The 12,361-nt window shown below is 36.8% G+C and overlaps 1 protein-coding gene across 1 annotated transcript in view; it reads left to right on the top strand.

The window, feature by feature from the left end:
- Window positions 1–12,361, top strand: part of LAMA4 (laminin subunit alpha 4) — a 159,583-nt gene that overhangs the window by 139,996 nt on the left and 7,226 nt on the right. The window contains exons 30-36 of the mRNA XM_082250251.1: window positions 2,010–2,143; window positions 2,537–2,695; window positions 3,173–3,326; window positions 6,626–6,816; window positions 7,826–8,015; window positions 10,811–10,966; window positions 11,616–11,775. Coding sequence (XP_082106377.1) covers window positions 2,010–2,143; window positions 2,537–2,695; window positions 3,173–3,326; window positions 6,626–6,816; window positions 7,826–8,015; window positions 10,811–10,966; window positions 11,616–11,775 — 1,144 coding nt within the window. The remainder of the gene's footprint in view (window positions 1–2,009; window positions 2,144–2,536; window positions 2,696–3,172; window positions 3,327–6,625; window positions 6,817–7,825; window positions 8,016–10,810; window positions 10,967–11,615; window positions 11,776–12,361) is intronic.

Below are 12,361 nucleotides of genomic sequence, written 5' to 3'. Positions count from 1 at the left end.
GCAAAGCCAGCAAGACCCAGAAGTAAGGGGAGAGAAGAGCTGCAAATGTGCACACTGCTGAGTCGCATGAAGGCCTCAAGTAAGGAAAAAGGGGGGGGTGAGGGGGATGCTGATGCCTTAACATGCTTTACCTTAATGCAAGGAACGCATTAAGGTAAAAAATGTTTAGGCTTTAGAACCACTACAAAAGCATGCAGGGTTCTTCTTTTGACACCCTTGTGAAAATTATATATAAATCAGCTCTTTCTACCTGTAATTTAATAAAGCATACAGTTGTAATCACAGATTTATTTTAAGTAATGCCATGATGAAAGACCATCACTATGAGCTTTAAATCTTTCACTGCCAGAGCAGTTTTAGCATTTTTTGCACACATGTCTAAAAAAAACATTTTAGGCCTGAAGATTACATAAAAATCTCCAGACATTCTACGTTTTCTGAAAACAATCACCCTAAAGAATAAAATAGTAAAAGTTCCAATTTTTTTATGTCATACAATATTAGCGCAACAGTTTAGGAAACACAAAACTTTTAGTAAAAAACACTAATGTTAATTTAAGGGCACACAAACTCAATCAATTACTCATGTTTTTGGTACAATATAAAATGATGAGGTTGTGCCAAGTAAATAGATACACAACATATCAAACCTTAAAACTGTGTGACAGTGAAAACTTCTGTACCTTATAGATTCAATAGGCAGCATTTTAAAAGCCCCTTCAGGTCATCAGATTAGAGTAAACCCTCAATACTGGGCCTGGAATTATTGTTCTCACTCCAGCATGTGCAGCAAAATGTAAAACGTGTAGCACAATGTTTTTGGACGTAGGCATCCCTAACGTGTTTGTTTATGTTTATACTTTCATGTATGTGTGGGTGGTGGGTCTCAAACATTTTTGGGAGAGATTTTACATGCTTGGGTTTAATTTACATTTTTACACCTAAATTTTTGCGTACAAAACGTTTTTTTTTTTTTTTTTAAAAGATAGGGGGCAAAAAGTCCATTATGTGATGCATTTTCTGGTGACAGGTTCTTTTTAATGAGACATCAAGGATCTAAAAGACCCCTTATATTTCACCTGGTCTCCAATGAGTTTAATGGAGTGAAAATGCGTGAAATCCCCCAAAGCCACCACCGTAAATTCTGTGGTGGCAGTAAAAGGGTTAAAGCTGGATCCCTGTAAGTAAATCCATGCTAAATGCTTAAAGCCCCGCTCCAGCTGTTACATTTACGCATGCAGTGGGTTAAATGCTTGTTTGACCAAGTTGTGCAAATACTTACCTTGTTTCTCATTGACCTGATGGCCAGCACTCTTTTCCACTAACTGACGCTCCTGGCATGTGGGTGGACCCTTGTCATCCTCACTTACAATGCAGTACTGCTGGTCTTTCATTGTATGTGATGATATCAGACTGAAAGCAGCTTTGTTGGAGCAGTCACATGGCATGAAGAAGAGGAAGCCTGCAAGAGTGAGGAACGAGGTAAGAGTTTGTACTTCTTGCTCCCCCTCAGCCAAATGACTATTTAATCCATGCAATGCAGGAGTGAAGCTCTAAGGCTAAATACTGTAGCACATACTGTTGCTGCCATTGGGGATTTACCCTCAAATCTTGTCTGGTGAAACCATTTTCCCAGGAAAAGTCTCTAATGGAGGAAAGCAGTAAAATCCCACTACGGACTCTAACACTTCCACATTCTATCAAAATGTTAAAAAAAAAAATTGCTGGACATCCACCTTAACATTAGTCATAATACAGAAGCTTATTATCGTATTTTTAAATGCAAGGACACATAATCAAGAGATGCTGTAATCCATCTAATATTTAAAAAAAAAAAAAAAAAAAAAAACTGAAAAAAACAAATGTACGTCTGCACAAGTCATATATGCAAATTAAGTTTAGGTTTTAAAAAAGTACAACAGCAGTAAGTGATCCTGATAACTGCAGCTACCCTACCACTGTATATTTTAAGTAGTAATAGTTATGTGTATGTACTTTATATTTTTTAGGCTGATGTGTTTTCCGTTTCTATGGATAAAGGTGCCGTAGTCTTAACTGTAAATGACATGAAGGTGCAGTCCAAAAATACGCAATACAATGATGGGTACAATCACTTTATCGTGGCGTCAGTTTCACCAAACAGGTAAAATGGTCATTCTTCCCATATTACTTTCTATGGCAAAACAAAACAAGATATTCACATTTCTTAAATGTTTATTGTGTTTTCACATCAACACATCCATTTATGTGCAATATTTGTAAGTAATTAGAAAATATCATATTTGCTATTTTCTATTTTCTTTAATAAAAAAACATTTTGACTCTGCCTTTTTGCAAAAAGAAGGTGATGGGTTTTGCCCAGAAGCCCCTGTAACAAATATTATTAGATATAAAATGCAGATAATGTGGAATTCAGAAAATAAAACTATTAATTTCAAATTTAGACTTAAATGACCAAAACATTCAAATAACAAATATATACAATTAAATGTACTAAGTAATATTATACTTCTGTCTTAAATGTATTTTGCTGTAGGTGTCATCTGTTGGTAGATGAGGCAGATACTACTTCCCAGCAGAGAGATGACAAAGATATAAGCCTTCCAACACCAAGAAAGTTCTACTTTGGTGGCTCTCCTAATGGTCCACCACAAGCTAACTTTACAGGGTGTATCAGCAATGCTTATTTCTCCAGGTATGTATGGTGTTTTTCCAAATTAATTCCTGCTTTAGAAAAATCTGATATAACATATTAAAGAAAAGCTCAAGAAATTGCACTTTGATTTTCCATGGGAGATTAAGCCTGCTCTTTTACTACACTAAGGGATCTATATGTAAATATTTTCTCACAGAAGATTCACAAAATGTTCCCTCAAGAATCGTGGGTGAAAGCTGTATCAATCTTGTATAAAACAATTAAATGTACATGTAATCCTGTAGGAGGATTGTTGTTGAATTAAATTGTCTGGCAACAGCACTTTGTTCAGCTCTCAGCTAGCACTAAAAAGAAATACCCTGATGTTACTTACAGAGTTGATTTTTTGTAGATAGAATAACAAAAATGTGTACGTCTACTACATTTTATAATGTTGTAGACTAGTTTATATGTATATATGATGCCTAAGCTGCCTAACTGTGTGTAATATGTGTGTACTACAATGTTATTTTGTAGAACCGACAGAGATGTGGAAGTTGAAGACTTTCAGAAATACCAAGAAAAGGTCCAAGTCTCCCTGTATGGATGTCCTGTTGAAACACCACCCATTGCCCTGATCCATAAACGTGTTAAAAACCCTTCAAAGGCCAAAGGAAAACAAAAAAAGAGAGTAAGTAAAAACATTTCCCAAAAACAGATTTCCAAAATATATTTAGTTGCATTTCTGGAAATGTAACTACACTCAATGAAATAACTTTTCCAAGGCCATGTAAGACTTTGTATACAATTATCAATTTAAGCTTATAAAAACACATTGCCCATTGCTTATAACTACAGAAACAACAATACGTGCAACGTCTTATACTTTTTATGGTGGACAGGGCACAAAAGGTTACAGCACAAAATCTTGCAGTACTCATAGTTATAACTATAGCAATAGTTAAAGTAGGAATCCACCATAACACTAAAATATCTAAATCTACAGGCATCCATGATCTAAGACTAACCTCCATGATCTAAGACTAACCTATCTAACCCTGTAAAGAAAAAATCGCTATACATACATTTCTGTAGCCAATCCGGTCCAGTCCCACACTGAGCTATCAGCGGTGGCTTCTCTATGGAGGCGGGTGCAGAAGAGGCAGCGAAATCCCCATACTAAGTCTATGGGTGATGTCATTTCCCATTCATTTCCCTGCTGTTGTCGGCTGTCTCATTTCCCTGCTGTTCTCGGCTTAAAAAAAAGGTATGTATAGCGATTTCTTCTTTACAGGGCTAGATAGGTTAGTCTTAGTTTGTGGATGCCTGTAGATTTAAACATTTCAGTGTTAGTGTGGACTTCCCCTTTCATTTATCAGAATCAGGTAAGTCTAGAGTAATATATTTACATATAGCACTTTTCAGGGCAGAAATTGAATAGTAAAATTACAGTTTGTAGGTCATATTTTCTTTTTTGATTTATAAAATTGAATATTTTTCAAGCAATAATCCAGTTATGTACAAGTTATATATAAAGGGGGAGGGGAATAAAATGGATAATAAGAAAGGTATTATGGGATCGGCATATTGGGTAGAATAATAAAATGAATATAATATATTAAAATATAGGTATAATCCATGACATGATATCGGTATTATTCTTAAAAAGCCGATACCCGACATATTAGGTAGGTAAAACGGGAAGGGGGGGGAAACAAATGGGACTTTATATGAGGTGTGTGGAGTCGGTGGACATAATACATTGGTACAGAAACCCAATATAGGGTAAAAGATTTAATATGTATCATATAATAGATATCATAGATAGCATGAACAAAAATGTGCATGGTACATCAGAATTACATACATGTGATAATACAGTCAGGAGGCAGTAGGGAACATCCTAAATGCAGAATCATCTATATTTTAATATATTATATTCATTTTATTATTCTACCCAATATGCCGATCCCATAATACCTTTCTTATTATCCATTTTATTCCCCTCCCCCTTTATATATACCAAATTAGGGATGGAGGCAGCTGGCCCTGGATGGGCATTGCCTCATTTAAAGTCCCAACTGTCTTGTTTCTATGTTTGTTTTGTTTTTGTTTGTCCTTTGTCCTTTGTTTCTTTTGACATGTACAAGTTATAGTTATGCTGCCCAGGAGTACTTTGATTGTCATTGATCTAGTAGGTTTCATATATGGTGGTGATAATGGGTTTGATTTGCAATGCAAAAAGTGGTTAACTTTGCATGGGAAGTTGCGCTCTGCATTGGAATTTCCCTTAGTGCATAGTGAATACGTTGAATCTCTGCTGACTTCCATCATCCAATCATTAGCAAGCAAAATGCAGATTTTCTTTTATTTTCCTTATGTATTATTCGCAAAGTGACATTTTACCACATTCACTAAACTCTGGGGAAAACTCCCTTTCTTAAGTCCAACTTCTCTTGCAATGTGAACAGACTATTTGCCTGCAGTAAATGAACCCCAATAGATCCGGGAAGTAATATTATTTGATAACTAATGTGTAAGAAATGTATGCAAAACTGGTGAAATCTATTAACCTTTAGCAGTAATACATGTTAATGAGACAGATAACCTTGATAGTTATTCCCTTTGGGCTAATTATTGAAGAGTCAAAGACTGCTTTTAGAGCCACATTTTCCATAATGAGATTTGTGAGCCAGTGTCTAAGGTGAAGTGAGAGGGGTCAGCTCCAAAAATCAAAATGTTCCAATTGTAATAAATGTATTTGTATATGGTTTCTTCTGGACAACTCTGGACATTTAGGGCCAAATTCATGAAAAGAACTGTACTTAAATAGGAGATTGCATTTGCTGAAAAGAGGAGTCAGAAGGTTCCTTCTAGCTCAGGAGACACTAACCCAACTGTCTTTTTTTTGCTAGTCTGTAAAGTTGAAAAGTAGCAAGAAAGGAGAGAGCGGCGCCAGCTTAGTATAGTACAAGTTTATTGTTAAAATTGGTGACTCACTGTCCGAGGTTGGGTGAGACCGGTACACAAAGACTGTTAGGGTCATCCATCTTCCTCTTCCAGGATAGTGGTCATAGGAGAAGGTGGTGAGGTTCCAGAGGTATAGCCGAGCCGCTGTGGGGCTGCTAGTTGTCACTGGCGATCGCCTGACGAAGGAGCACGGATGCTCTGAACGCGTGCAACCCCTATTTTTCTCCTGCCAGGAAGTGATGTCATCAGGGATCAGAAGTCGGCAGCCGGAGCCCTGTTGTGCATGCTCCGCCGCGGCCAGTGACAACTAGCAGCCCCACAGCGGCTCGGCTATACCTCTGGAACCTCACCACCTTCTCCTATGACCACTATCCTGGAAGAGGAAGATGGATGACCCTAACAGTCTTTGTGTACCGGTCTCACCCAACCTCGGACAGTGAGTCACCAATTTTAACAATAAACTTGTACTATACTAGGCTGGTGCCGCTCTCTCCTTTCTTGCATCTCTCAGGGCTTCTCCACGCTTCAGCCGGCTGCCGCGGACTATAGCTTCCCTACAGTACCAAACTTTGTCCCCCCCCCCCACGCAGCCCCATAACCCCCCCCCCCTCCCATCCACCCACATTCCTTGTACCATCTTGGGATATTAGAAGAGCGCCATGACACCCCCCACTTTCAAGTTGAAAAGTAGCTCTGCATAAAGAGCAGACCAACTTCTGCCTCCAAAATCATATTCTAGCATTATTTTTTTGCCTAATCGCCTTTAACAACAGGTGAAACTTGCACTAAATAGTCATCATTCAGGTGAAACTCAGTAACATTTATTTAAATGGCATTCTTCACTCAGACTAGCTATACAAATTTATCCTGAATTTCAGGTTCTGTTTATCCCTGCTGACTCCTATACTACCTTCACATAATAGCAATGTACTCTGTGCAGTCTAGCAGATTGATGTTTAATGAAAACACTACATTATTCTGTTGTTCACCTTTTGTCTTCTTTTTTCAATGTTTTTACAGCTTGGTAAACATAAAACACAATCCTCACACCGTGTAATGGAGACTAAAGGCATAGAAACAGAAGATACAGAAGTGGTCTCCCAGTGCGCACTGCCCACTAAACCAAGATCGGTCAGCAATGCCTATCTCTTCGGAGGAACTGCTAACAGTCGCCAGGAGTTTAAGCACATTCCTAAACAATTTAATCAAAAGTAAGCTGTCACATGTATAAAAAAAATAAAAAATCTGCTGATTATAAATGCATCTTGAGTACACAAATAATGAAACAAGCTTACAGTACATTTACTTTAGAATTTAGAATTAGGAGGGGACAACATAAGTTGAGGCTTACACATAATTTATATTGTAGAAATTGAATGATCACCAAAATAAGGAAATTTACAGAAATGGCACCACATATCGTCCTACTTTTTCAAGCAGGAAGGTAAGCTCCTTCAACAAGGCACTATGTCAACAGCAATATAATGCAATATAATTTGGCAATATAATTTGGCAAAGCATAGACGATTTATTCCTTTAGCAATATAATGAGTTTACAGGCCTGAGGAGCACTTCCCTTGGAGGTGGTATCCAGATTACTGGGTCACCCTGAGATCCCCAAAGTCCTTGTCATTTGCCCAGCTGATGGTGACAGACAAAAAAGGTGGCAGAAGAGATATCCTGTAGTGGAAAACCTACTCTTTCCCTCCTTGTAATACTGCTCCTACTATCTTCCTAACATGCAGGGCTCTCTCTTCATGGCCTTCTCCCACACTGCAGGTGTGCCAAATGCCAAATAAAATTCTATTTAAGCACTTCTGTGTCAAGATGGCCACCCAAATCATGGGATATTGACATCCAATAGGAGATACTGGCATCCCCAAGATGGCTGCCTGGAGCTCTTATTAGCTCTAATTAGTCCTTTACCTTTCCTGACAGCATTAAGAAGCGGCACAGTGCCACCTTCAGGATAGTGGACAAACTACAGCCCTGCACCTGTCTATATATTTGTTGCTAAAAGTAAACAAATGATGGAAGAATACCTGTTAAACTAGTGTGTGCTACTTAGATATAAATTCTCTTTGACATGGCTAATTTACAATACGTGCTATCGCCATGGAAGTTACTTCTTCCTGCATTTGAGCTGGTAACAAAAATTACTGATGCCAATATTATGTTTACAGAACCAGACACACAATACCCCTTTTTTGTATTTGGCAGGTCTGAATTGTCTTTCCGCTTAAAAACACAATCATCCCATGGAATGATCTTCTATATATCAGATGAGGAAGAAGATAACTTTGTAACACTTTTCCTATCTGATGGACGTCTACACTTCATATTCAATGTTGGACCTGAAAAACTGACAATTAAAAGCCAGGAAAAATATAATGATGGATTGTGGCACACTGTAAGTAGCCAATAAATAGCTAATATATTGCAGCTTACCAACCATTAGATGCGGTGACTGCACTAGTTTTCTTTTTTCAGGCTGTGAACATATTCATATTCAGAAAGTACACAGGAGGAGGAGATATAATAAAACCGGTGCACACAGAATCTGGTGCAGCTGTGCACAGTAACTTATAATATCAGACAATATATATTGTATATCTTTTTTAAATATTTTATTTATTTTTTGTTTTGTTATTTGCAAACATGGATTTATTACATAAGAATTTGATGTTATATGTGCATTATAGAGTGATACATAGCATCTGTTTAGAAGGAGGTTTTAAGGTTGGTTTACAAGCGCAGCTTATTGATTGAATCATAATTACTTTGCACAGAGTATGGGAGTGTGAGAAGTGCCTGCTGCTGATAATATCAGGTGATAAAGCATTGATTAGCTATAGGTTGCTCGCAAGGGTGTTTGATTTGTTTTTTAACTGTTAGTATCAGATTCTAATTTCCGTTTGTTTAATTAGGCTTTGACAATAAAACCTAGAAGCTGAGTGGTTATTATGTACAGCTGCACAAGATTCTGTGTTTTAGTAAATCTCCCCCATAATGTCTGTTGATCTTGCCAGAAGTGCTGCATGATTGTCAATGTTTGTGAACAGAATTGAAAGCACAAACAATGTTATCTTTCTTCCGAAAATGACTAATCCACCCCATCCCCCCATGTCTTGAAGATGAGCAAAGGCACATATGTTTGAAGTCCATCCTAGGTGGAAACCATGTCTTCCTCCATAGGTGCAATGTGGAAGTGAGCATAGCCCCTCATGGACAAGAAGTTTGTTATTCGTAGGATTACCATGTAAAAAAAAAATGAAAAAAGCCTGAAAAAATTGAATGCAGCCACCTCACCTAAAAACTCAAAAGCTGCAATATATTAGATTTTTGTTTTTTAGTTACATACACTTTAGCTTGGAGTAAACTAGTACAGTAAATCTGAATAGTTTAAATGTATAAAGTAACATGTCACTCTAAATGCTGCAATAACAACCAGCAATTAAATCCACTAACAAAGGCAGCATAATTTATGTTATTCAATTGAAAAAATGTTTTAAATGTTAAAAATGGTTTTAATTACCTAACACTGGATCAACAGGAATGAATATTCTATTTTTGAGGAAAGCCTTGGAGTTTCATTGTGCTATCACAATTCATACGTCGGGGTATCTTAAAAGGATCATTAGGGTTGTGCTATCCATAGACATGCAACACTACAGCTATGGAAAGCTCACACAGTGGGCCTGATTTAAAGAAATGTCAAGTGTAGCAATTTAAACATCCAGCTTAATATTTTTTTTTCTTAATTAGGTGACCTGAAAAAATTAACCACTTTAGGACCGGAGGATTTTCCTGCTTTACGTCCAGGCCACTTTTTGCAACTTGGCACTGTGCGACTTTAACTGACAATTGCGCGGTCATGCAACGCCGTACCCAAACGAAATTTACGTCCTTTTTTTCCCACAAACAGTGCTCTCTTTTGGTGGTATTTGATCACCTCTGCACTTTTCATTTTTTTGCGAAATGTAATAAAAAAGAGCGACAATTTTGAAAAAATAACAATATTTTTCTACTTTGACAGTTAAAGAATGTCCAATATATTCAATTTTTGTCATATATTTAAGCCAAAATGTATTTAACTACATGTCTTTGACAAAAAAATTCTCAATCAGCGAATTTTAAAATAAACAATGCAGCTCTCACTGCCATGCTGTGCCTTGGAGACTTACCCCTTTGTGATTTGGTACTAGTCCTGCTCCAGGTTGAATTATTCAACACTTCCTTTGAGACCAGGGTGTCAAGGACCTGACCCCAGGGTACGTCCTAAAGCCTCTCTGGACTCAAAGGAGAATGATCATTACTTGGGAGGAGGATGTCACTGGAGGATAAGAACTGTGACGTCGGGTGACTGAATTGGGGAGGAAGAAAGTATGTATACAATAAAAAAAAAAAAAAAAAAAGATGTGCTCCAAGGTGGGGGAGGGTGATATGGGGACCTAATCTTGAGTTGGGCTTTAAAAAACTCAAGGTTGGAGATTTGAAGAGAACACAGGTGAGGTTATTTTCACTTTACACCACTCTTTAGTAAGCTGGGCCAATGAAAGCAAACACCTGGATAGTTGGGTAACACCTCCACCTTTTTGTTACTTTTTATATTAAGCCTCATTGTTATGTTAAGATGTTCTTGGCTGGGATTTCTAAATACCTCTAATCTGTTCTCTCCTCATGTTAAATGTTGGAGAAATAGATCTCATCACAACCTGAAGAGATACTTTACATCATATTAACTGGCATGCAACTGAAGTGGTCTATCAGAGAATTCAGATAATAAACTCTCCAAACAGTCATTTTTCAGAAAAAAAAAAAAGTTGGAATTGGCCTAGTAAACATGCAGAAAAATGCCAAAAATTGCATCTGGTAGTAAATGTATAATAATTATATGTCATATTTCTTGCCTGAATAAAAAAAGAAAATGTTCACTTTTTGATCCTGAATATAATAGAGAGAAAAGATGTACAAAACATTCCACTTGTTTAAATGTCTTAACTTTTATGTGTTGCAGACATCATTTCTTTTTTTGTTAGAAACTCAGGGAATAAACACTCTTTTTTACTGAATGCTTTATCATACAAGAACGTTCTGTGTTTTGTTTGTAACACAATGTCATGCTGAATTAGCCGTCTCTTCCTTTTATGTTAAAAAGGGAACTTGCTAACAAGTATTTTCTTGTCTAATATTTTTTGCGCTTAGGTAATATGCGTCCGTGATGCGAACAGAGGTAAAATAATAATTGACGGCTTACGGGTGTATGAAGACAGCCTTCCTACCACTGACAGTCTATGGAGAGTGGAGGCACCACTTTACTTAGGAGGTGTAGCTCCAGAGAGAGCTATGAAGAATGTAGAGGTAATGAGGCTTTTGCAAAAATGGGAGGAATAACAGTTATAATTTTCAAATGATTTACTTGTGTGTATCTATAAACTATGAATAGGCAATTACCACACAATAGGGATAATTGGGCATTTTAACAAAATTTTATTTTACAGCAAAATGACCAATTTCACTTTTGCTGAAAATACTTTGTAACTTGCTTCACATTACGTCATGAAGGCTGCTTAGACAAAATTGACTTAAAGAAAAAAAGTCGCACTGCATTGTTTTGTCAATGCTAACATGGTTATTAGTGGCTTTGTTGACATACAAATCCAAAGCTAACCCTGACCCTAATGTTAACACTAACCCTAATCTTAACTCTAACCCTATAAATCTGCAGACTTATAATATAGAGGTTCACTCTCCAAACAAGTAGAGAAGAATTGGAACAAAAAAGGGGACAAACAGCCTCAAGAGAAATCCTTATGAGTGTAGTGGTATTAGTGCAGCAAAAGTCAAGAATTTTAACAACATAAAAAAAACTGTGTACATGTTTTCACATCTGTAGGCTTACATACCCACCTTGGGTAAGCAACTTGTCTCCATGCAGACTATGAAGAGATTTCACTCAATACTCATCATATATAAGTTTAAGTAATGTTGCATATTTCCTTTTTCATAGATCAACTCTGTATACAGTTTTCATGGCTGTCTTGGAGACCTGAAGCTCAATGGGCGCTCTGTAAATTCTCCATCTCAAACATTCAGTGTGACACCTTGTTTTGAAGGCCCCACAGAATCCGGAACTTATATTTCATCAGAAGGAGGTTATGTGATTCTAGGTAATGAACTAATGAATGAACACTTTGTGCACATTAGCACTGCCCTGTCATGGCTGTCTACATAAAAGTATTTCTTTGATACAGATATGTGAGTCAGTAGAGCATGGCAATTATGTTATTCTTCCAAAGCCAGTGAGGCTTGAAGACTAGAATGCAGTAAATGGCAGATTTCCGTATAAAGATACCCTTTTAAAATGTAAAATATGAAGAAAAACAAGGCTAGCAGTCATTAAGTATAAATTTTTCATGTTCACATCTGGTACTGGTATTTTAGAAAAAATACAGCACATGCATGAGTAACACTTTTAAGTTGGGATAAATGGAAATCACAACAAAACCATGTCTGTAAAATTGTCCCGTGTACACTGAAAATATGGTTTAAAAAAGCATAATGCTCTCAGATTATACTAAACCAGAGCAAAGCGTTTTATAGGCTATTAATACAGTACACAGTAGTTACATTAGTACACAGTTTTAATAAAAACATCGCTCTTTTTATTATAACCTGACAAATGCACCAAAAATATTTAAATAGTTTACAATTTTTTAAATTAATGTACTTTATTATTATTTCTGCATCTGACAA

The sequence above is a fragment of the Pelophylax lessonae genome (assembly GCF_965119305.1).
Source record: "Pelophylax lessonae genome assembly, chromosome: 3".
Lineage (NCBI taxonomy): Eukaryota > Metazoa > Chordata > Amphibia > Anura > Ranidae > Pelophylax > Pelophylax lessonae.
This window is presented reverse-complemented; position numbering and strand designations above follow the sequence as displayed.